This window comes from Podarcis bocagei (assembly GCF_964188305.1).
Source record: "Podarcis bocagei genome assembly, chromosome: 10".
In the NCBI taxonomy this organism is placed as follows: Eukaryota; Metazoa; Chordata; class Lepidosauria; order Squamata; family Lacertidae; genus Podarcis; species Podarcis bocagei.
The window spans coordinates 76751430-76777555 of NC_138135.1; the positions used below are offsets into that span (position 1 = coordinate 76751430).

The window sequence follows — 26126 nt, forward strand, 5'->3', positions numbered from 1 at the left end:
GGGTTGTAATTATTTCCCAGCCAGATGGGCGGGGTATAAACAATAAATTTATTATTATTATTATTATTATTATTATTATTATTATTATTATTATTATTATTATATCATACTATAAATGAATCAACATTTTCCATGTAATAGAATAGTCCTAGAAAATGATGATGCCCCAGCCATGATTGCTTACAGGCCAGAGGTTCTTGCTTGTTAGGCTACTTACCTTCAAGAATTTGGTTATGATATCCATGTCTTTATGGTCATCCCCTTGTCCTAAGGATTCTCCCAAAGCCTGCAAAAGAGATTTTCTATTGAGATGTCTTCCAAAAACAAAAATAGCTGATGCAAGTTTACATAAAGAACGTAATATTACAGATAAAATTAGGAAGTACTTCACAGTGTTTTTGAAAGGCTCTCCCTTTAAATTTCGTAAGTCAGGGTTGAGAATGCTAACCAAGTCACATCCCAGTGTTTACTCATATATTCTATGGAATTTTTCAGTTTGTTCCTCTGAACAAGAGATTCCCCAGAGAGACACAGCTGAGTGCAGATATGACATGTTATCTCAAGAGTGGTGCTGCCCTCCAAGACACAACAGAGAGGAGGCAGAGACTCATCAGATCCAACAATTGTCTTCCATTCCTGCTGATCATCAGGAAAGGTCTGGTTCCTTGGGCCACAGCCAGCGCTGCCCAAATGATGAATTTCTGGTAAGAGATGGGGTACAACTCATGAGGATGGGGGAGATGTGTTTGGCAGGAGCCCCACAAGCCTCATCATGTGGACTTTAAACTAACCCTGCAGGGAAGGGAACCCAAAGCCCAGAGATAAGAACTGAGCCATTTTTGAGAGACAAGAAAGGAAAACACAGGGCAATGAAGGCGATGCCTAGCAACTTTCCAGTAAAACAGAGAGGGTGAGGCACCCATAGATTTCAATGTCTATGTACTAACTAGCACACAGCAGTATGGGAAACTAACAGGATGATTTTAATACCCTAATACAGGCAGGTAAGTTGACCCAACAGGTCTCATTGACACTTGATGGGACGAGGCTTGTGAATGGATGTTAGAAGTGATGGCAGTATCTTGTTCTAAAGGAATAGAGTCCAGAAAGTGAAAGGGACACAGACACAAGCACACACACCTGCACAGAAATCCATGAATCTGAGAGTGGAAGCTCTGTTGAAAGCATCTGGGTAAGGATAAAAGGAGAGAAAAACAAAAGTGGCATCATTGTGGCAGCATACTACAAATTACCCAGCCAAGTGGAAAATGTGGGTGATGATTTTCTACAACAGATTACAAAAAGAGAATATGATGGTTGTAATAGAGGACTTCAACTGCCCTGGCATCTGCTAACAATCAAACGTCTAATAAATTTTTGCCTTCCTGATCAGCCTGCCAAAGGAACAAGAAAGGAGCTGAGATCTTGGCAGGGGGTTGGACTCGATGGCCCTTGTGGTCTCTTCCAACTCTATGATTCTATGATTCTATGATCTTGGACTTAATAAAGACCTGCTTGATGAAGTGAAAGTGGTGTGAGCCTTGGGGGAACTATTTCATCTTGGAACGTGTGATATATATATTGTGGCACAGCATAAGTCTGCATGCAACAGGTCTTAGGTTCAATCCCTGGGGTCTCCCAGTAGGGCCATCACTGAATCCTGCCTGAAACCCTGGAGAACTGCTACCAGCCAGTGCTGATTCTCACCAATCAGTGGTCTGCGTTGGTCTAAGGCAGATGCCTATGTGATAGCAAGGGAAATACAAACAAAGCCAAGTTGGATTTGTACCTTGGGCTTTAAGGAAAGACAGCTTTAGGAAGCCATAGAATTCTACGACTAGAAATTCTGAATAAGAAAAAAAGAGCACGAGTGGAATGGGAGATTTTCAAATGTGGAAATAATGAAAAAACAGTCGCAAACCATTCCAGTGAGAAAACAGGAGACATCCAAAGAGGCCAGTGAATACACAAAGAGCTCTCCAATGAGAAGACTTTAAAAAGACACATCCAGGAGACAGAGGGAGGCATATATGAGGAAGGACAAGTTTGATGGAGGATCCCAAACCTGTAAAGATGGTTTCAGCAAGGCTGAAGCCTGGAAGAAGCAAAAGCTTGCAAGGGATGCTAAAAACAAAAATATAGGGATTCACTGGATATGTTCAGAGCCAGAAGAACAGGAAAGGGGTAGGTCTGCTGCTTGGACAAGTTGAAGAAATTAATGACAGGTGATGGACAGAAGCCGGAACCACTCAATTCCAATTTTGTTTCAGTGGCCCCTAAGTGGAATTGTATTCAAACTGGGGAAAGTAGAACAAATGGTATGAGGTGAGGCAGCCCAGGAACACTGCTATATGTGAGTTCAAGTCCCATGGGCCAGATAAATTATACTGCAAGCTGTTGAAGAAACTTGTAGGTTTTATTTCAGAGACAGTTACTGTAATCTTTGTGAGTTACTGGGAAACAGATGAGGTTCTGTAAGACTGGAGTTGGGTAAATATTGCCCCTATCTTCCAAAATGGGGCGGGGTGGAGTTGGATCCGGCCACTCAACGTAACACTGATACCCAACAGATTATTAAGTGTCCATAAACATTTGAAAACAATGCACTGATTATCATTCTTCATGTGTTTAATCTAGAATAAATCATCCACATAAGCCTTACCCTTTTTTGAAAGAATTAATGCTTTGGTAGTTCATGGCACTGCGATGGACAGAGTGTATCTTGATTTCAGCAAAGCCTCTGATCAAGTTTCCCGTGATATTCTTATTCACAAAATGATAAATATGGGCTGGTCAATTCTACTGTTCAGTGAGCAACCATAATCACCAGGTGCTCCTTTAATGGCAAGAAGTCTCAAGAGGATTGCTACAAGGCCCTAGCCTTGGTTCCTGTGCTATTCAAACATTTTTTATAAATGACTAGGCTGAGGGCATAGGGCAGGCATTCCCAAACTTGGCCCTCCAGCTGTTTTGGGACTACAACTCCCATTATCCCTGGCCACTGGTCCTGTTAGCTAGGGATGATGGGAGCTGGTAGTCCCAAAACAGCTGGAGGGCAGAGTTTGGGGATGCCTGGCATAGTGGGTATCCTTATAAAAACTGCAGATCACATGAAGCTGAGTAGATCTAATATCAAAGAACAGAGAATCAAGATTCAGAATGACCTTGACAGGTTGCACCACTGGGCCAACATGATGAAAGTAGAGATAAATGTTAAGTCCTGTAAACAGGTACAAAAAGGACAGAAGTTTAAGACGGGGAAGACCTGGCTTAGCATTAAAAACATACAGGTTTCCGAGTGGATTGCAATCTGGACATGAGCAGGGCAGTGTGGTGTGGCTCTTTATAAGAAGGTAATGTAATTTTTAAGTGGCGTTAACAGAAGCATGAGTGTTCGGATCACAAGGAATAGAGTTCCACTCTAGTCTATGCAGCTAAAGAGTAGTGCACCCAGTTATTGGTGCCATGCTAAAATACACTGATAAACTAGAGGGTGGCCAAGGTGTTGATGGGTGAGGAAAACACGTCCTATGAGAAACAACTGAAGGAGCAGTTTGTTTAGCGTAGAGAAAAGGAAATTAAGGGGAGATGTGATAGAAGTCTCCAAGTCAGACCTCACCTGGAGTACTGTGTCCAGTTCTGGGCACCACAGATCAAGAAGGACACTGACAAACTGGAACGTGTCCAGAGGAGGGCAACCAAAATGGTCAAAGGTCTGGAAACGATGCCTTATGAGGAACGGCTAAGGGAGCTGGGCATGTTTAGCCTGGAGAAGAGGAGGTTAAGGGGTGATATGATAGCCATGTTCAAATCTATAAAAGGATGTCACATAGAGGAGGGAGAAAGGTTGTTTCCTGCTGCTCCAGAGACGCGGACACGGAGCAATGGATCCAAACTACAAGAAAGAAGATTCCACCTAAACATTAGGAAGAACTTCCTGACAGTAAGAGCTGTTTGACAGTGGAATTTGCTGCCAAGGAGTGTGGTGGAGTCTCCTACTTTGGAGGTCTTTAAGCAGAGGCTTGACAACCATATGTCAGGAGTGCTCTGATGGTGTTTCCTGCTTGGCAGGGGGTTGGACTCGATGGCCCTTGTGGTCTCTTCCAACTCTATGATTCTATGATTCTAAGTTCCGGCTTCCTTAGGAAGAGTCTGTCTCAGGTAGAGAGCACATTTCAAGCCATTATAGCAGCAAGCATATGGGGGAACCCATAATAAAATTCAAAAGCCTCTCCATGACAGTCTCCTTCACATTTTCGACAAATTATGCCCTCCCCAATAGGCTTCTTAAAAAGAGCAAGTAAGGGAGTCATTAAAAGGGCAATGGAGGGGGTGCAGGTTTCTGCCAGTCTCCATGCAATTTGACCACTATGGACAACTGTTGCAGAAATTTCTGCAGTCCAATTGTCTCTTGTCTAAATAAATTAGTAGGAAATTATAAAACTTGTAAAATTATACAAATGAGAATTATGCACATTTTCTCAATCTGCATTCTTTTTGCAAGTAGCAGAATCCATCTTCTCTTGGCGCAGAATTTATTTACCAGCATGGTGCCTTGGTCACAATTTGAAAACAGTAAAAAATAATATAATACCTCCAATTCTTCAATTGTTGTGTTCTCTTCATGGACTTTGAGATCATTCTGTGTATCATCCTCTCCCTGTTCCTGCCCACCCACAATTTCATTCAGATACTGCTGGTCTATCTTATCCAAAGCAGCCTTCAGGTCATTCCTTAATCCCTATGGAAATAAAAACAACAGTTGAGAGTATGCAGAGTTAACCTAGGAACTGTCATAATTGAAACCCTGAAAAAATATGTTTAAGTATCTTACAATTTTTATATACAGAATTTCGAGTATCATGGAATCATACTACATAACCCTGTTAGTTGTTTTAAACATTAATAAATAATATCATAAATAACAATACTGTGGGAGTATTGCTTTTATTTGTTACTATATGTATTTTTGTGTTTTAATGTTGTAATCCTTGGATGAAAGGCAGAATAGAAATTTAATAAATAATAAATAATAATTGCACAATCATGATTTAGCATTAAGAGAGAGTTCATATCATTGGAGAATCCTACACAGACATCTCTAAGGGCACGCTGGGCCTAATAGTAAAAGAAGTGTCATTCACACGAGCAGCCACAATTTGAGTGGTGGCAGTTCTCTTTCTCTGAAGCTGATAAATGCATGAACTGATCCCAAGTCTCACTACAGCAATATACATAAGTTGTGACTTCTAAATTTGTCCTCTAAACAACAGAAAGCTTACAATTGAGGTTATCTGTAAATCCAAACCATTACTTACAACACTAAAGTGTAGTAATAAGTTGATAGAAGGCACTTTCTGTGTCCCTCTATGTGGGATTATAACATTATATATTTATGAAGTATATCCACAGGTAGGGGCACAAGAAGCAGGATATCCATGGCTATAATGTTACAGGTGCACCAATTTTGCACAGGGACAGCCCTTTAAATGATCTCTCTTATGCTTATGCACAGATTTACCTTGTTGACTTCTGGCGCTAGAATTTCTATCTTTCGCAGCCTCTGAAAGGCATCATAATCTGTTTCTCCAAACAGTCTGATAGGTTCACCCCTTTCTCTCAATCTCCTCATGACCTGGAAAAAGTCAAGTGTTTCTTTTAAACAAATGAAGAAAACAGAACAAACAACCCATTCACATCCCCACAGGGTATTACAACTCAAGAACTGTGCTTGCTTATTTTCACGAAATTTATCGTTCCTTGCTAAAGAGCACAAAATGGGCAGCAACATACCTAATGATGACTAGTGGCAGCTGTTTAAGGGTAAAGGGACCCGTGACCATTAGGTCCAGTCATGGCCGACTCTGGGGTTGCGGTGCACATCTCGCTTTAGTTAAATATAATTATAAAAATTGCACCTCTGATCTATGGAGCATACATGAGTAGAATTCTGTGATGAATAACGGGAGTTCCTAAGCCACATTAAGTTGGGGACATTTAGGCTACATTTTGGGGCAACACATACAGATATATGTCTGAAATGTGGATGGAAATTAATACATTATCTCCAATGAACTAGGTCGGGGGTTACCCATGTGGTGCCCTCCGTATACTGTTGGGCTACATTTGCCTCAACCAGCATAACCAGCAGTCAGGAATCATGCTAGTTGTAGCCCAGGAACGCTTGAAGGGTTGGGACAGATGTAACACAGCTTCCATCCTCTTTCTAGATTGAGCTTTCCAATTTTACAACAACTGAGGAATATGTCTATAGCTTGGAATATTTATTTAAATCAGGATTTGAAAACAGTTTAATATTGTCTTAAAATCCTAATTCAACAGGAAGCCTGTTGAGACTTAATCATGATTAACAAATGTCTGACATACTCAGCAGACCCACTGAAATCAATGTGTTAAGAACATTTATTTCAATGGGTCTGCTCTAAGCATCTCTAACATTAGGCATCAAACAGTGATATCTTTGTAAATGCAGTTATGGTAATAGGAAAATCACTCTCAAAAGGGTAGGAAGGGAGGGCGGGAGAACTCCCGATCTCTTACCTACCTGAAGTTAAGGGTAAGCCATCATTATGTCTGCACTGGCTACAGGTAAATCAGTAAAGTACAAGTTACTGATGCAAAATTTTTGCTGCCTGAAAAGCTAGTCTGATGAATATCCTCATATATTTAGCTAGCTGATTCCCTGGTCTCTTGTACAACTTCATGGGCATATAGTTAATTCATGATAACTATAATTTCACACAGTAAAATATAAATACTCTGCAGATTTGTTAATCTGGTAAAGGCAAAACAATTATCTGCATATTGCCAGCTCCATATATTTGTCTTTACCTCTTGTCTAGAAAGAGTCATAGGCAACTTCTCCTCTGCCAACTCTAGCTCTAATACTGGATTTGATGCAGTTACTGTCTTCTCCTCCTCTTCCTCTTCCTGCTGAACCTAGGTAGAGACAAGGAACATAACATAACCAGTTTTAAATATGGGCACAGAAAAAGTCTAAACTTCCAGGAACACTGATTGCTTCTAAGAGCAGCTATTAGCACTACACAGCACAGCCGACATGCAAAAACCTGACCGTAACCTCTAAGACGTGCCAGTAATATAAAATAATTTAGAATTCCCTTTGTCCTGTCTACGGAAGTTTCATATAGATAAACTATAGGCTGCAAGCATTCCTCAGTTCTCCACTCCACAAAGTATGGAAATAATTATAATTTCAGACAAAACAAAGCTAGCGTTTTTGTGAAGAGAAACCTGCTACATATAGTCAATATGGTATTCAATTGGTGATATGCATAACTCATCAGCCACTCAGAAAATGGGCAAAAGGAGAACTATGTTTGCTACATATAGCAACTAGACAACTATATACAGTAACTGAAAACTATGGTTTCCAATTGTGATTTGGAGGCACACTATGGCTTGCACAAACCAGTCTGCCCAATCCAGCTAGACTAGAAAACAATGGGCAAACCAGGAAAACAGAGCACATACAAGGAGGAAGAAGCCAAACCACAGTCTGCCATTACATGTGAACTGAGGCTTGAGAAAATATCAGCTATTACCTGAAATGTATGTTGTCAGGACCCACCCTATTTATTGTGGTTGTATTTTTTGTATTTTTTAAACTGCTTTTTACATTGTAACCTGGCCTATGGGGACGCGGGTGGCACTGCGGGTTAAACCACAGAGCCTAGGACTTGCCGATCAGAAGGTCGGCGGTTCGAATCCCCGTGACGGGGTGAGCTCCTGTTGCTCAGTCCCTGCTCCTGCCAACCTAGCAGTTCGAAAGCATATCAAAGTGCAAGTAGATAAATAGGTACCGTTCCGGCAGGAAGGTAAATGGCATTTCCGTGCACTGCTCTGGTTTGCCAGAAGCGGCTTAGTCATGCTGGCCACATGACCCGGAAGCTGTACGCCACCTGCCTCGGCCAATAAAGCGAGATGAGCGCCGCAACCCCAGAGTTGGTCACGACTGGACCCAATGGTCAGGGGTCCCTTTGCCTTTTTAACCTGGCCTATGACATGAGGGTGAATGGTGGGTAATAACAATAACAATATTTTTCTGTGCAAACTATTATACCCTGGTTGAAATGTCTCATACTTTCAAGAAGTGTGATATCAGCCGTTCTCCACCATAGACACAGGTGACAATTTCACCTATCAATGCAGAATGCCATTCAAGCATATCTCTATTCCTTGGGGAAAGCTCCACAGTGCACATCTGGGACCATTTAAGTAGTAAGCAAAAATTACAGTGATTTTTACAGAATAGCAGCCCTAAGTTCATTGTATAAAACAGTATTTTAAAATGCGTTATCATACACCCAAATAGCTGTGAAAAAGAAGTTGGTTATGATAATAAAGGAGTTAAGACCCAGACAGGAAAAAAAAAGATTTAAGCCATTTTACCATTGGGATTGTTAAAAGCAATGTCTGCACCAAATAAAATAAAATAAAAGTGCTTTCAGGACTTTAGCAAATGCACCTTCATTTGCAAAATGTCAGAGTTTTTTGCTTTGTTTTAAACACACTAACAACATTTCAATGAAATGCAGAGATCTGGGAGGCTCTTGGTGAGCTAAAATGTCTCATAGTTTTGTTTATTTGAAAAGCAACTGGCTCCATCCACACTCCTAATATTTTAACCAAGTTTCTCTAAGTGGGACATAAGCAACCAGGTCAAACGAGAAATTACACAGCTACTTGATATTATTGCCATGTAAGTTAGTAAAACTGTAGTGACAGCCAGAAAATAACAGAAACGCTTTCCTTCATAGTTATACACAAGCCAGTGCTCTTTTCTGGGAATACTCAAGGGAATGCAGTACTGGCACCTTTTCCCCCAAATGTTAAAAGTGTGGCAATTACTGTAACAACTTCATGCTGAGTACCAGCACCTTTTTCTATTATAAAAGCACCCTCTCTGGCAGGCTCCCTCCACACATTCTGCCTCCTTCCTCACTCCAAAGTTATTCCGCCACGGCACTCCATTTCACTCCTGCAGCTATAGGCCTGTGCACAATACGGTATCTCCTTAAGTCCTGGCCCCACCAGCTTTCATCCTAAATCCAATGATGATGGATGATATAAGTCATAACACTCCTCCTTCTAACAGAAGTTATAAACCCTATCTTTTCATAAATGTTGCAAAGGAAATAAAAATAACAACATAAAATACCATAGAATCATAGAGTTGGAAGGGATCCTAACAGTCACTTAGTGCAATGCAGGAATATTTTGCCCAACAAGGGGCTTGAACCCACGACTATGAGATTAAGAGTCTCATGCTCTACTGGACTGAGCTATCCCAGCAATCCTACTTCATAAAAGCTAAGTTCCACAGCATATTTGAAATACGTTAAATTGAATACTGCTAATAATTCTGTCTAAAAGAAACTTGATTTTAATAGGCTTAATGACTTGTGAAATATATATATAGGCCTGACACTACAGGATACTGTAGGATACTATGGGATATATCAGATTATGACCAACCATAATGAGACCGGATAAAATGGGCCTGCTTTAGGCAGCAGATTTTGGGGTCCCAAAAGAAAGGCAGCAAATTGGCAATTATTTAGTTCTATTACTTCCCATTACTAAATTTCCACGCTACAATCCTCACATCCAAACTGCTTTGATACAATCAAAGTGAGGTGGAAAGAAGAGCAGAGGCCTTCCAGGTGACTTATTTGTCATGATGTGTCTTACGTATGAGCTTAGTTATTATTTCACCCCAACTAAACAACAAGAAATGCAAGCTGCATTTCATAGCCTTTCAAGAAGTGGGTACTCTTGGCTAACTGGTCGAGGCTACTCAGAAGTTAAAATCTATTAAATTCAATGGGATTTATTCCTAGGTAAACAGAATTAGGATTACAGCCTAAGAAAGGAAGGTATACATCTTTTACCCATTCAGGCCACCACCCCACTCTCACCCCACAATGGAGCCAGCATCTAGAAATTAGCAGCCTCTACTTTGCTTTACAAAAGGGTTGGTTATATCAGATCCTGGGTACATGCCTGCTGGAGCACAACTTAAAAAGAAAAGCTTTATTCTCAAGCAGCCTCATGCCCTCCACAGAAGAAGCCAAACTATAAACACAAATTCAAATAGCTGCATACTCATGCATGCCTCTTCCTGCATTGCAAACTTTTCTTGGAAACTCATACCTCTCCTGGTGGCTTCTCGTTTACAGGCTAAAGTGCAACAGTGATAGAGTGAACAAAGAATTATTCATTTTTTAATAAATTAAATAATAAAAAGGATAGAGGAAACATAAACACAGCATTCACCATTCATTTATTTTTAACACACCTATTTGTAATTTTTCCTAGTCATCATATTGTAACTGTTTAAAGTAACTCTAATCTCTCTCACACACAAACGTTTTGATACTTTCTTTATCCAGATTCTAGAACTGTAGAAATTTATTCTACATTCCAAAAATCTCTTAGTTGCATGCCCTTTATAAGTTATTTTATTTAATGTATTAAGATCTGACACCATATATTTCTTTTCCCTGCCTCTTTGAGTAGGGGTTCTTGATTCTTCCCATTTTTAGTCACTAATAACCATGTTGCAATCCGTGTATTTCCTACTAATGTATTAGTACATTTTAAACTATGATTAAGCAGACACTGCACAGCTAGCCAGAATCACTACCATTACTGCTTTCACATTACCTTGCAACCACATCTTTCAAAATATGCCTCTTCTTCCTTCTTGGCCAACTCACTACGCTTAAAGTATTTTTTATTTCCCTGAAAGAAAGGAAAGTAGTTACTACATTGTGATGTTTCATAAACAACTAACATTTCTTCTTTCAGTAATGTGAAGCACAACAGATGGGCTGTCAGATTCATAACAGCGCAATGATAGTTAACAGGAACCAGTACCAACTAGCACACTAAAGGGGGAAAGGTGCTCTCCTCTAATATACAATGACGTGAATATAAAAAGGCCACCAGCACATTCTTCCCATATGGTCCCAGGGCAGATCGAGAGACAACTGCTGGCTTCCGGGCACTGAAAAGCCCTGGCAGCCCCAAAGCCAGGCTGGTGCGGGCAGAGCTTTGCTCCTGGGCAGCCCCGGTGGCCGCTGCTGGGAGGCTGGAAGGAAGGAACAGGCCGCCCGACTGAGCCCGGAGGGAAACGTCTTCCCTGCCTGAGTAACATTCTCTTGCTGTGGCAGATTATGGCAGCGGCGGGGGACCAGCTCTCTTTCGGGGAAGCTCATCCCGCTCGCCGGCCTTTCACGTCTGGCCTTTGTGTGTCCCCCCTTCCCCCCCCCCGAGACCGAGGAAGAGACTCCCCCGCAGAGCCCGACTCGCCAGGCAAAGGCAGCGCTCTCTGGCCAAGGCCGCCGCGAGGCCGAGGCTCCCCCGTCGCGCCCAGGGGCCCCGGAGAGACCCGCGAGGCCCGGCGCGGAGGGGCCGCCCCGCCACCCCACCCGGCAGGAGGAGCCCCGGGCCCCACGGCGCCTCTCTCCGGCTCACCCCGAGCAGCTCCTTCTCCTCCAGGAGCTTCCGCTTCCGCTCGATCTCGGCCTTGACGACGTCCATGGCGCCTTCGCCTCAGACGCCGGCCGGGAGCGAAGCAGCCCAAGCAGCCCGGCCGCGCAGCCGCACTGACGCCCGCCTCAGACGCCGCTTCCGGGGTGGGGGGGGGAAGAGGGCGGCCGCCGCGGCAGCAGCGAGGGGAGGATCCCGGGATTTCCGGGGGGGCGGGGTTGGAGCCGATGGCCGGAAGAGAAGCGGGCGCCGTGTTGGGGGGGACGGACTAGGGTGCCACACAAGGGGCCAAAATGGTGGGAACCTTTTGGGGAAAGTGTATTTCCGAGGTTTGAGGCCTCATAACATCACTTTTTGGGGGAGTAGTACCATAAAATTATATATCAATGGAAGGATATTTTAATGAAGAATGTAATGCAGTAACTTTTATGAAGGATTATTTATTACAACAGCAGTCGTAAAAGAAGAAATGTGAAACACATAGAAGAAATTAGATATACAAAAGTTCTCACCATGTCACTTAATAGTTGGGTAACCTTTAGCTTTAATTACGGCTTTACAACACCTTCCCATGGAGTGAACCAAGTTTTTCAGTTCAGCTGTAATCATGTGAAACTAAGATTGAATTGATCGCGGAAGAATGGATGCTTTTGAATTATGGTGCTGGAGGAGACTCTTGAGAGTCCCATGGACTGCAAGAAGATCAAACCTCTCCATTCTGAAGGAAATCAGTCCTGAGTGCTCCCTGGAAGGACAGATCCTGAAGCTGAGGCTCCAAGACTTTGGCCACCTCATGAGAAGAGAAGACTCCCTGGAAAAGACCCTGATGTTGGGAAAGATGGAGGGCACAAGGAGAAGGGGACGACAGAGGACAAGATGGTGGGACAGTGTTCTTGAAGCTACCAGCATGAGTTTGACCAAACTGCGGGAGGCAGTGGAAGACAGGAGTGCCTGGCGTGCTCTGGTCCATGGGGTCACGAAGAATCAGACATGACTAAACGACTAAACAACAACAAGATTGAATTATTGCCTCTATTAATTGGGTTTTATTGCTGAGTTGCTTCTAACTAACAAGTTTCTTTGGTCGGCTCCATAGATTTTCAATTGGGTTAAGGTCTGGGCTATGTAGTTTTGGGCATTTGTTGTTGTTGTTGCTTAGCTGTGTCCGACGCTTCATCGGCATTTTGGGCATTTACGGCATTTACATTCCCATTAATGACACAAATTCTGGCCACACCTTTGGCTGTCATACAACCCCAGATCATAACACTAATTGGGTGTTTCACAGTAGGTGTAATGCAAGTAGGATGTACCGTATTTTTTGCTCGATAATACGCACCTGACCATAACACGCGCATAGTCTCTAGAGGAGGAAAACAAGAAAAAAAAAATCTGAATGAAACAGTGGATGTATCATTTTTGTGCTTCATGCTGTGGTCACAGATATGTGATTTGACGGTGAGTTTGGGGTAGCCCAATGCAAAAATCCTGAGAATCCATGTGAATCTGTGCTTTGTAACCACGTTTTTGCACCATTGTGGCCTGAGATAACAGTGGGTGGTGATTTTTTTGGTGCAGGCTGTAGCCATGGACATGCTATGTGATCTGATGGTGAATTTGGGGTGACCCAATGCAAAGATCCTGAGGATCCATGTGAATCCATGCTTTGTAACCACGTTTTTGCACCATTGCAGCCCCAGGCAACCGTGGGTGTGTGATTTTTTTTGGTGCAGGCTGTAGCCATGGACATGCTATGTGATCTGATGGTGAATTTGGGGTGACCCAATGCAAAGATCCTGAGGATCCATGTGGATCCGTGCTTTGTAACCACGTTTTAAGTGGGGAGGGAAGGAAAAACACAGAAGGGACAAGGAGCACGAGAGGGGTGTGCGGAGAAGCAGCTGGCTAACAATGCAGGAGAGGGGTTTAACGGGAGGGAGGAAAGGAAGGCAAAAGTTTCCCTCCACCCACACAAGCCAGCCCTCTCTCTCTCTCCCTCTCCCACCTGCATTTTCCGGCTGCCTGCGATGCTGGACGCAGCAGCAGCAGCGGAGCACAGAGAGGAGGAGGTGGTCCTAGCCGACGGAACCTGAGCCGGGTGGGCTGGAGTTTGAGCAAACACAGCAACCGAAAACAGTGGGCAGTAAGACCCTGAGGCAGAATGCAGGAAAGCAGCAACCTCCTCTCTTTAGCCTTCCCTCCTCCGCGATCTGATTTTTGCCTGATTTTTGCCCCTGTCGGCTCCAGGGACCACACATTCGCTCAAGAACATGCACAGACATTTCCCCTTACTTTTTAGGAGAAAAAATGTGAGTGTTATAGAGAGAAAAATACGGTAAATCTCTGATTCCTCTCACTTATTTCATGCCATCACTACCAAACAAGGAGATTTGGGTCTCATCACTGCAAATAACACTGTCACATTGTTCCGCTGTCCAGTTAACATGGGTTTTAGCCCAGTTTAATCTTTTCAACCTTTGTTTGAAAAAGAGCAATGGCTTTTTCCTTGGAATTCAAGCATTTAGACCATATTCCTGCAGTCTGCGCCGAACAGTCCTTGCACTCAACTTCACATTACATTGCGCCATGCCATCTTGCATACTCGGATTATTTTCTTCTGTCACGTAGGCACATCTCTCAATACTTCTATTTTCACTTGCTGTTGTGCACCTTTTCCTGCCTTTACCAGTCTGATTTTGTAGTGACTGAAGTCTCTTTATGTTGTTTAGTTGTGTCTGACTCTTTGTGACCCCATGGACCAGAGCATGACAGGCACACTGGTCTTCCGTTGGTCAAACTCATGTTAGTTGCTTTGAGAACACTGTCCCACCATGTCGTCCTCTGTCGTCCCCTTCTCCTTGTGCCCTCAATCTTTCCCAACATCAGGGTCTTTTCCAGGGAGTCTTCTCTTCTTAGGAGGTAGCCAAAGTATTGGAGCCTCAGCTTCAGGATCTGTCCTACCAGTGAGCACTCAGGGCTGATTTCCTTAAGAATGGATAGGTTTGATCTTCTTGTAGTCCATGGGACTCTCAAGAGTCTCCTCCAGCACCATAATTCAAAAGCATCAATTCTTCAGCGATCAGCCTTCTTTATGGTCCAGCTCTCACTTCCATACATCACTACTGGGAAGACCATGGCTTTAACTATAGGGACCTTTGTTGGCAAGGTGATGTCTCTGCTTTTTAAGATGCTGTCTAGGTTTGTCATCGCTTTTCTCCCAAGAAGCAGGCGTCTTTTAATTTCGTGACTGCTGTCACCATCTACAATGATCATGGAGCCCATGGAGTTTGTGGGGTGCTAAATTCATGAGTTCAATAAATGTTAGAATTTAATTACAGTGGTGCCCCGCAAGACGAAATTAATTCGTTCCGCAAGTTTTGTCGTCTAACGAATTTTTCGTCTTGCGAATCACGAAATCCCATAGGAATGCATTGAAAATCAATTAATGCGTTCCTATGGTCAAAAAAAGTCCAAACAAAGCCAAATTTGGTACAACAACAGTTTATTAACTGCTCTTTAAAGTCACACATACTGTAAAGAGCTGTTCAAAAATTGAAGGGAAAATAAATTAATTTTATAAACAAAACATGTCTTTGTTTTTAGACAAAGGAAACAAAGCCGCGAGACGTTTTCGTCTTGCGAAGCAAGCCCATAGGGAAATTTTGTCTTGCGAGGCAAATCGAAAACGGAAAAACCTTTCGTCTAGCAAGTTTTTTGTCTTGCGAGGCATTCGTCTTGCGAGGTACCACTGTAGAGCGTGTGTGTTAAAACTGTGCTTCAGACCCTCAAGTGTTAGAATGTACTGAAGAGCCATTTGTATTAAGATGGATGTTATAAGTATATTGTATTAAGATGGACTTTGCTACTGTGGCTATGGGAGAAGGCAGAACCTCCTGGGGTGTGTGTGCTGGGAACCTCTCCATTGTAGGCTCAGGTTGTATATATGCGTTAATAAACCATATATCATAAAGACACTACAATCTCTGCTGTGCCTCATTTTCCAAAAGGAAACATGGATCCCCTAGGTAGTGTGCCTGGAACTCCTTGGAATCTTGCACTGCTCAGAGATTGGGAGTGGCTTGCAACAATATTCAGTTTTCCTCCATGGAGTTCAAACTCACACGTATGCATTGAGCCACTGGAAGCTGCTGCTGTCAGTGGCCTGCTTTGCATATCATGGTAAACCAAACTGGTCAACCAGGACTGTGCAAGCCTGCTGGCTCAGAGAGGAGCTCAAGCACACTTTGCTCCTCTCCAAGCTTTCCAACTCAGTACAGGATGGCAGATAAGCCAAAGTTTGGCTTAGCCAGTCCTCCAAACTCAGGATCATGGTGAAGGTGTTCCATAGCCATGACCAATCCAAATATTGGGTTAGCTGCCACACTATGCTGAACTAAAAACCCCGGGGAGGAGCACAGCAGGCATGAGTTATTCCTTGGGAGACAGTCCTGGTTGCTTTGATTTATTGCTTACCCTTCACTCTTAAGGTCCCAAGGTGGGTCACAACAATTTAAAATGCAACATTAAATTGAGGGTATTACCCTGCCACCATAAGAGGATTGTCTCCTTCAATCAGAGGTGCCAACTTGTGAGGGAAATGGGGGGGGGCATGATATTCAGATGTTGTATCAGGATGTTGGGAGGAGCCAAACATGGAGGCAATGCAGCTTCAGTGGTGGGTGACTCCTCTTGCCACTGCCAGCAGCCGGTGGCTGCTTCCCCACTCCTTTCCCTCCACAGCAGCCGGAGAAGAAAGAGCCAGCCACTGAAGCCCTGCCATGCTCAGCTCCCTGATATGAGGGGGGGCAAAAGAGTTGGGGCCCCAGGCATTAGCACCCTTACCTCCATGTTGTTTGACGTACAGGCATCTCCATATCTTCTCCATAAGGTTATCACCTCATCTCCATGGCTCTAGTTCAGAGTTTTCCAAACTCTGTCATAACACATTAGTGTGTTGGCTACAGTGTGTTGTGCAAACTCTCCCCACACTCGTCCCAGGGCTGGAAAGGAGTTAGTTTAACCTCCAGTTTGCTAGTAAAATTGAATTACTGTGGTGCAAAATGATGCAAAACTGAATTACTGTGTCATTAAATGATGCATGCCTAAAAGGTGTGCCACCAACATGAAAAGTTTGGAAAGCTCTGGTCTAGTTGGTCAATGCAGGGCACATTTTGATAGATGCTGGAGGTGTAGCCGTTGCTCCATTTTGAGCTGCTCAGTGTTTTTCCTCTCATTTTCTGGGTGAGGGTAGCACATGGTAGAAGTTGTGCCAGAATAGTGATGGTGCATTTCTCCCCTTGTCGTATAGGATTCCTCTGCCCAATGGCCTGATATGGGCGCAATATCACTGGTTTTTGAAAGTCCTCCTGACACCAGTTACAACAAGCAACCAAGACTTAAAGATCTTCACACATTGTCAATGACAGTCTGCTCTCATCTTAGAATGTTTTTTTCACAAAAAATTGGCAGGAATATGTTTGTTTTTTTGGAGAGTACATAAGACATGTTCTCACAAGTGTGGAAATAAAAGGGAAATATTTATTTGGTGGGGAAATTAATCTAGCAAGTATTCTGAAGAATGTAAACCCTTTTTTACGACACAAAAGCCAAAGCTCATGCAAAACAACAACAGAGAATTTGAGATGTAGAAATTTGGAAAACTGTCAAAGATTGAAATCCCTTTTTGCAAATTGAAAATAAGCTGTTACAGTATAGAAAAGGCCACTCCACTGACCTTGTTTACCTATGCCTCCTTTGTTACCAGATCTGCTAGTGCACATATTCAGATGCACACACAACTTTCATGTCTTATCCCTCCCTCCTGTCCATAACTATGTGAGGTAAATTAGTGTGAGACTGATCCAGTTGAGTGAGAATTTGGACCCAGGTCTCAAGAGTCCATGGACAGCAATCTACCACACCCAGCTGATCTCACATTGTTAATAGCTTTCATACATTTATTGCAAGAGATATCTGCACTCTGTGATACGCAAATCCTAATTCAGCCAAGAATCTCCTTGCAGAAAGGATTGGAGGGCTTGAGACAGCAGCATCTGTGAGTTGACAGAAATTTGAATATAGCAACAGTGAAAGTTTGGGAAAGCTAATCACAGCAGCTGGGTGTGCTGATAGAGAGGATCAGGGCAGACCAAATAAGTAAGAAGATCCAAATAAGTGGATTAGTCACATACCAGAACACACATTACTTCTAGTTTTTAACCTCCTGTTGATTTTGGTGTAAGTGTTTACTTATGGAGAAAGGGAGAGGGAGGATAAAAGGGGAATCAAAAAGCAAGTTGTTAGGCATGTCAGGAGTTTGGCTGAGGAGTGTGTGGTGCAATGTGATGTCTCCATTTGTTAGTCTCCATCAGGATTTACAAGTAGAGCTGCTTTCATTTGCTGGCAGTTCTGATAGTGTCTCCTGCAGCTCATGTGAGTCACTTGCCGACTCATGGGCACCAAAGGCTACTTCTATGTTCTTCCCAACTGTGGCAACAATGGATTGATACACACAGCATGTGTGTTCTCTGGTGGCTTGAACAATTAACTGTACAATCTTATACATCTTATACTCAATGGCACTTATTGCAAGGTAAGTCACTATAGGACTGAAAAGTTAAGGTCAAGGAAAAACTGTAATCACAGTTGATGCCTATGCTTGGTGATACAATCCATCTCTGTTGTTTCTGTTTCAAAAGAGCAGAATATTTTTAGCTAGGGTTTAAGTGACTGCAGGTGGCGCTGTGGGTTAAGCCACAGAGCCTAGGGCCTGCCGATCAGGTCGGCGGTTCGAATCCCCGCAACGGGGTGAGCTCCCGTTGCTTGGTCCCTGCTCCTGCCAACCTAGCAGTTCAAAAGCACGAAATGCAAGTAGATAGGTACCCCTCTGGCGGGAAGGTAAACGGCGTTTCCATGCGCTGCTCTGGTTTGCCAGAAGCAGCCTATGTCATGCTGGCCACATGACCCGGAACCTGTACGCCGGCTCCCTCAGCCAATAAAGCGAAATGAGTGCTGCAACCCCAGAGTCGTCCACAACTGGACCTAACAGTCAGGGGTCCCTTTACCTTTAAGTGATGGAAAAGGCCTGTGCTTATCTAGTCATAAGTAAGTCCCATTGAGTTGAATGGGGCTTACTGCCGGATGAACATAGAATTGAAGCGTGGGTCTTTTTTTTTTTTTGAGAGATGGGCTGTTCCAACTTTCAAGGTAAGTTTTCTTTAAGAAACCAACTATATAAATGTAAAAAAGAAGTTAAGAGCAAATTGATACTAGATTAATTTTAAGGTATTCCCTATTGGAAATGTTACAGTCAAGCATGGATGGCAAACCACACACCCAAGGATCAAATGCCTCTGGTGTTTAGGACTTTCCCCAGGTCTGAGTCATTTTGGGCTTTTTGCACTAACATGAGCACCAGAAACCAACTGGCAACCAATGCAGCTGTTTTGCAACAAAGGTTATATGTGATCTCAGTGGAACTCCAGCCAGTAATCTCACCACTGCACTTGGCCCAACTGAAGTTTCCAAGTCATCTTCAAGGGCAGCCCTACATATAGCACATTGTAGTAATCCAATCTGGAAGCTTTTATGATCAAGTTATTTGTATCCAAAAGGTAGCTGGAGAACCAACTGGAGCTAGAAAATGGAACTTGGAAACTACCTAGGGCACTTGAGCTTCCAAATGAGTGTTGAATCCAGGAGCATTGAATCGAGCTGTAGACCAGGGGTCAGCAACCTTTTTCAGCCATGGGCCGGTCCACCGTCCCTCAGACCATGTGGTGGGCCGGACTATATGGTTTTTTTTGGGGGGGGTGGAATGAACGAATTCCTATGCCCCACTATGCGATGCATTTTAAATAAAAGGGCATATTCTACTCATGTAAAAACAAGCCGATTCCCAGACCGTCCATGGGCCACATTGAGAAGGCGATTGGGCCACAGCCGGCGCCCAGGCCTTAGGTTGCCTAGTAGACCTATTCCTCCCAGGGGTGTGTAACATCACTCAGGACCTACTGTCTGCCCACCTCCTGGATCATAACACTTTTGTCTTTTCAGGATCCACCATCAATTTATTGGCTCTTCACCACCAAAAGTCACTCCCAATTCAGACAGAACAGAGAGAGCCGGCCTACAGGGTGTCATCCATGTACTGATGACACTTTACTCCAAATTTCCTTTTTTCCCCAAAAAAAATTTTTTATTGGTTTTCACAGAATTATAAACAAACACATAAAAAAACCATAAATCATAACCTTATTAAAAATTGCACTTATTAACATTCTTAAGTGACTTCCACGCTTCCCCTTGGTGGAATTTCAATGCATATCCTTTTAACGGTTTTCCAATTCACAGTTCTTATAAAGTTTAACTTGAACATTAACATCCTTACATCTTTTCGTTTTGAAATTAAACATATTAATTCATCACTTAATTTATATAAAATCCTAAGCCCACTGAGTAACTGCAAGCTGTTTCCAATTAATTTAACTTGACATATTTAACTAAGTAATCATTAAATTTAGTCCATTCTTCCTGATACTCCTCCTCCTCCTGGTCGCGGACTCTTCCGGTTAGGTTGGCTAGCTCTGAAAAATCCGTCATCTTCATCTGCCATTCTTCCACCGTTGGTAGTTCTTGCGTTTTCCACTTTTTAGCTAGTAAAGTTCAAGCAGCATACAAAAATTCCAAACCTGTTATTCCAAGAAGAAAGGCCTCTGGTTTCTATACAGTCTTATAAATGTATATTTCAACATTTTTTTCAATTAATTATAAATCTTTTCCCACACTTTACTCCAAATTTCCTGATGACGTGTCCCAGAGGCTTCGTATAGGTATTAAATAGTTGGGGGGGGGGATATTAAACCCTTCGGGACACCAGTTGCTGAACAGTGGTGTCCCATGACGACTTTCTGGAAACAGCGCTAAAGATAGGAGCTGAAGAACAATGCTCCAACCTCCCTGACAGTATCAAAAGCCGAACAGAGAGATCAAGGACAAGTAGAGTCACACTCCCCCATTTCTCTCCCAACGAATGTCAGTCAGGGTGGCCAAGGCAAGGTGAAGCCAGACTGGAATGGATCCAGGTAATTAGTTTTCTCCAAGCACGCCTGAAGGTGAAGCACCTCAAAGGGGGATGTTCTACTCCTTCAGTACAAGTGGTACTTCCCTTTGAAGTATTGCTCACTTCCTGGATCCACCCAGTCAACCCCGTGGCCAGCTCTGAGGACTTAAGATGGGCACAACTGTTTACTGCCATATCTTCCTCCTCAATGTTAGTGGCACAGAAATTTTAGCAAATATATACCTAATAAAGTGCAATGGGGCAATTCACATTCATGGGGCTTCACACTTTTGCCTCTCACCTCATCCATCACTTGCCTGTTGCTTCCAGAAAGCTGCCCCAAAGGGAAAGGTAAGGTAGAGGACCCCTGGATGGTTAAGTCCAGTCAAAGGCGACTATGGGGTGTCACGCTCATCTCGCTTTTCAGGCCGCGGGAGCCGGTGTTTGTCTGCACAAAGCTTTTCCAGGTCATGTGGCCAGCATGACTAAACTGCTTCTGGTGCAGCGGGACGTAACAGGACACTGACAAGTGCCAGAGTCCATGCACAAGGAAACACTGTTTACTTTCCCGCCACAGTAGTATCTATCTACCGGCACTCGTATGCTTCCGAATGTTGGCAGGAGCTAGGACAAAACAACAGAGGCTCCAGAATGGCAGATGAAGATGTTGGACTTTTTGGAGATGGCCGACCTGATTGGAAGAATCCGCGATCAGAAAGAAGAGGAGTTTCAAGAAGAATGGAAGAAATTCAAAGATTATTTAGCCAAATATTGTAACATAAGATAATTAGAAGTCACTTGAAAGTATCAAACAGGCTTAGGATTAGAATAAGCATGAACTGTAAAACATTATGGATTTAGATCATTAAGAAAAGAGAAGAAGATAGTAAATTGAAAGAGTTAATTTTATTAGAAATATGATTTTGGAGAACTGTTAAAGTTTGATACAATGAAATTCAGTAAGGGGGGATTTGAGGAAGTCAGCTAACAATGAAAGTTAAATGGGGTTTTAGAAGTAATGTGTTTATATTTTTGTTTTGTTTTTTTCTTTAGTATTGTGATGTGTTTTGTGTGTTTTATATGTTATGTTTGTTATAAATGTGGAAAATTAATAATTTTTTGACAACAAAACAACAGAGGCTCACCCCACTGTGTGGATTCAAACCGGCAAGCCCAAGAGGCTCAGTGGTTTAGACCCCAGCGCCACCCGCCTCCCTCACTCAAAAGGGGAGCCAGCCCTTGGATCGCAAAAGGTTCCGCACCCAAACGCTGGTTTAAAACTTTCCCTCCCTGCCCCCTTTTAAAGAAAAGCAAGATGGTAAGAACTGTGAAGAAGGAAAACCTGGATGCTGTATCACAAATTAACAACATAATTTATGCTGCTTATTAACTGCGCAGTGTAACACTGTACTTGTTGCGTTAAGAATGTTTAAAACTGTCCCTTCATTGATGCAGTCATTTCTTTTCTTTGTTTACTAAAACTTGTAAAATGTCTATTCATAACAACAGCTGCAACTATATTTCTTAACCCTTCTTGATTGGTGTCTAAAGTCCAAAAAAATTAGCATAGCAGTAACTGTTTATTTTTTCATTTTAAAATTCACCAATCCAATATCAATGTTCAATGCAAAAAATAAAGAGATATTCCAATCAAGTGTATTTCAGTGGTTGCAATATTGAAAATACATAGCTAAAGAACAATACATATGAAGCCTCCAACCAAAATGTAACTACTTGGCATGTGTCCAACTTGAGTTTATAAAATATGAAATGAACATTGTTACGGATTTGTCATAGGTTGATTTACAGTATTTTTCCATGTATAAGACGACTCCTATTTTTTTGAACCCAAAATTAATAAATCAATACTTTAAACAGCCTGTAACGGTTGGCAGAAGCAGCAGTGGAGCTCCGACCTGCAAGGCACCCTTGCCTTGTTGAGCTTTCTTGGGGGAAGTTGGCCAAAGTTATTGAGGAGGAGGCAGCAGCAAGCGAGGGCCAGCGTCCCCCAAAACAGCGCCAGGCGAAATAATTTGTGGTTCTGGCGGCTTCTTCATGGCAGTCACAGACAGGTCATTAATGTGTGTGTGTGTTTTACCCTTGTGCATTCCCCATTCGTGTATAAGACAACACCCAATTTGGGTCAAAAAGAATGGGCAAAAAACATTGTCTTATACACAGAAATGTAAATCTTGGGCCAAATAGTGAAGTTTTCTGTTCATTTTTTAATAGAATAATCTACTTGACTTGCTGTTGAATTTGTAAGTCTTTAAGGCGCCACAGACCTTGTTTTTGCTTGCTTCGAAGTAATCTGCAGTACTTGAAGAACATGCTTGGTAGAAATAATAGCTATTTTTGACGAGCAATTTAGGAATAAATACATACAGTATTTCTTAGTCATGTTGTCTAACATGTTGTCTAACATGACTTAGTTATGTTATCTTCTGACCAGCCCAGCGGTTGCAAAATCCACCTGACACACAAAAGCCGAGCAAGGAGCTCTGGAGCGCCTTGGGGCCTCTGCCGCCCGGCACCAGATCCTGCCGGACTCCGACGAATTAACGCCCTTTATCTCTTAAATCTGATTTTGCTCTATTCTACTCGTGGAGAATGAATGGTGCTTGCTGGAGGAAGTTATGTGCGCGCCTCTATTTGGCGACGAGCATTTCCCCCCCCCCCCCAGAAGTGCCTGCGCGTTTCTCCTCCTTTTCTTTCACTGCGCTGCCCTCGGGGCTCTCTTTCTTTTTGGGGGGCGTTTGCGACTCCAAGGCGCGCTTTCCCCGCGGAGCCCCGGTCCCGTCCTCCCGCCAGCTGCCCCGGCAGGCCTGGCCAAGAGTTCTCGGCGGCGCGTCGTGAGGGACGAGGAGGCCATTTGCTTATGGAGAGGCGCGCGCGTCTTCTTCGCCCCGCCACCGTCTCCTCACGCGCCGCCGCCGCCACCGGGAAGGAGCTTGGGCGCCCACGGAGCGAGCGAGCGGCGGCGGCGGCGGCGGCCTGTCGGAAGAGCCCCTCGCTCGGAGGGCACAAAATGGCGCTCCTCGGCTGGCCGCCGCGACAGCCCCACGCCCCCTTGCCGGGCGCCCCGCGCGGGAGGAGGGCAGGCGGCGCCGCCTCCTCCATTAGCAAGCAGGACGCGGCTCTCCCCGCCTCTCCCTCCGCCTCCCCGCCCGGTCCTCGGCGTGGCGCGCGCTCGCGAGCCGGCCTCGGGGTGGCGGCCCGCCGGCCCGCCTGTCACATCCGCCGCGGGGCGCGCCTGGCCTGGGCTTTCCCCAGCAGGTGGCAGCGGGATCCCGGGCGCCGCCGCCGCTTCCGCCTCCGCCGCTTGGCCCGAGGCCCCCGCCGAAGCCGGCCAGGCGACGCGGCGGGAGAGGAGGGACGGCCGGCCAGCAGCCCCTCGCCAAAGTTTGGAACGGGCTGGGCGGCGGCGGCGGCGGCGGGGAGTCCGGAGCCAAGTTGCCCCGCGCCTCTTTCTCCGGCGTCTCCCGCTCGTCTCGGGCTGCCTGGAGAGGCGGCCCTTGGTCGTCTTGCGGGGCGGCTGTTGCTGCTCGCCCTCCGCCTCGCAGCCCTCCTTCCTCGCCGCCTCCCCTCGCTCGCCTTGGCTCACACACCATGGAGTTTACGGCGAGGAAGAGAAGCAGGAAATCCCAAAGCTTTAAACTGATCAATCAAGGTAGGGGGTGCGAGTGTGTTGGTGCGCTGTTGTTGGTGTGGGATTTGTGCTCGTCTCTGGGGAGGAGAAGGAGAAGAAGGAGAAGAAGGAGAAGGAGACCTCCTGTGCAAATCTAGAGGAAGAGCAGGATGTTATGAAATAGGTGCCATTCCCTTCTGTCCGCCTCTCAATATTTAAACTCCCTAATTGTACTAACGCTGGAAGCACTGCGTGTGTGTTGCGTATGGGGGGGGGAGTCTTCTCCTTCTCCATTTTAATAAAATGGACACTTTTTTCCCTCGGTCGGATGAGACACATAATGATAAAGTTAGGTCTTGTTTCGCGGTGAATGCCTTTTTAAAAGAAAAATAAAGGCTCAAATCAGGGACATAACGAAACATTCGTACTTGGGGAGAGGGGGACCTGTTTCTTTCTCCTTTTTCAAGTACTGAATTCCTCTCGGTGCGCTTGCTGTCTTCAGCTTTGTTTCTCCCTTATGGACCGATTGTGCCCAGACACGCATCGAGACGAGGAGCTTGGCGGAGGTTGCCTTCAGCACACGCGTCCACAAGGCAGCCCGTGAAATCACACAGGATCGGGCGCGGGGCGGGGGGGGGGGCAGGCAGGCAACTTGTCCTTCCCGTGTGAGCTCCTCGGAAGAGGAATGCGGATCTCTAAGCAGAATAATGGCAGGAAACGTGTAAAAATGTGCCCTTTCACTTTCGTCTAAGGGGTGTGTGTGTGTGGATAGATAGATAGATAGATAGATAGATAGATAGATAGATAGATGGATGGATCGGTCCTTGGTGTTGTATAACAGGTGTTCTCCTTGGGAGGTTTGTACTCTTATTTCATTTGACTTTAAAACATGGCTGGAGAAGGTCCTTAGCACTGCACGCAAATATCTCCATGAACTGCGTATGTGCCCTGCATGATAAGTTGAGGGCAGGTAATTTAGTGCTGCTGTTACTCTTCTTCTTATTTGATAGTTCATCATTAAATAATTCAGACACTCTTCTTTAACTTGTCATTTGTGGTGGAAATTGGATACAGTATAAGATTTCTGAAATAAAGAACTGAGAAGGAATAGATAACGTAAACGTTTTTCTCTTTTTTTTAAGCCTATGGCAACACAGTATTGAAGTTTACTTTTTTAACCAAGGGGTTGTGGTTATAGCGTGATTGCTGTACTGCTGGACAGTAACAAGCAAAGACTAATGTAAGGGAACTGTCACACAGTGAAAATTGGACTGATTTGTTTCAGAACTTCTTGCTTTTCAACTATACTTAAGTTATAGTATATAAAAGTAGCTGAACGCATACGTTTCCATAAGATAAGATTCAAATAAGTCCTGAGCAATAAGAAGTAAATGCAAATTACGTTCAGTGCTCAGGGGTTAAAATATTCAACATCGCATTTTATCTGACCTCCAGTTCTACAAATGGTTTCTTTTCCCTATTGAAGCGTGTATGTTTTGATTAAAAAAAAATAAGTAGATGGTGCACAAAACAGTTTTAAAATTTACAATTTTAGAAAGTGTGTGGTTCATCTGACACTTCTGAGCTGTTGTTTTTATTTGACTGATATGAGGATTTGTTTCCACTGTAGTTGATGTTTCCCTGGTAGGTGTTTCCTTAGCAATAGGCCTGTTCCTTCTGCTCGAATCATAACATCAGGAATACAGAGAAGTCTTGTTTGCTGTCATGGATCTGATAGGCCCTGGACTATGATATCCCAGGGAAAGGAGAGTATGACAGACAGGGTACTGCTAATTATTATATTATGTGAAGTTTACTATATATTACAGCTTTTAAACTTAACACTCATGTGACTCAAACTGTTCATGATTTATTTGTATTGGATATAGTACTGATTTC

At 43.9% G+C, this 26126-nt stretch overlaps 2 protein-coding genes across 8 annotated transcripts in view; one reads left to right on the forward strand and one right to left on the reverse strand.

Moving 5' to 3' along the window:
• Positions 1-26126, reverse strand: part of PRPF18 (pre-mRNA processing factor 18) — a 129837-nt gene that overhangs the window by 5521 nt on the left and 98190 nt on the right. The window contains exons 1-9 of one of the 6 annotated variants that reach the window (XM_081210750.1): positions 23985-23998; positions 11524-11604; positions 10711-10788; positions 10198-10224; positions 6853-6960; positions 5522-5635; positions 4595-4741; positions 1141-1188; positions 218-286 (exon numbers count right to left, since the gene is read on the reverse strand). In XM_081210750.1, the coding sequence (XP_081066876.1) occupies positions 218-286; positions 1141-1188; positions 4595-4741; positions 5522-5635; positions 6853-6960; positions 10198-10224; positions 10711-10788; positions 11524-11589 (657 nt within the window). In that variant the 5' untranslated portion in view covers positions 11590-11604; positions 23985-23998. Of the gene's footprint in view, positions 1-217; positions 287-1140; positions 1189-4594; positions 4742-5521; positions 5636-6852; positions 6961-10197; positions 10225-10710; positions 10789-11523; positions 11638-23984; positions 23999-26126 lie in introns of those variants that run through there. The other 5 variants (XM_081210751.1, XM_081210749.1, XM_081210752.1 and 2 more) reach the window with 5 other exon arrangements.
• Positions 24153-26126, forward strand: part of BEND7 (BEN domain containing 7) — a 52730-nt gene continuing 50756 nt past the window's right edge. The window contains exon 1 of one of the 2 annotated variants that reach the window (XM_081210740.1): positions 24153-24269. In XM_081210740.1, the coding sequence (XP_081066866.1) occupies positions 24209-24269 (61 nt within the window). In that variant the 5' untranslated portion in view covers positions 24153-24208. The remainder of the gene's footprint in view (positions 24270-26126) is intronic. The other variant, XM_081210741.1, reaches the window with a different exon arrangement.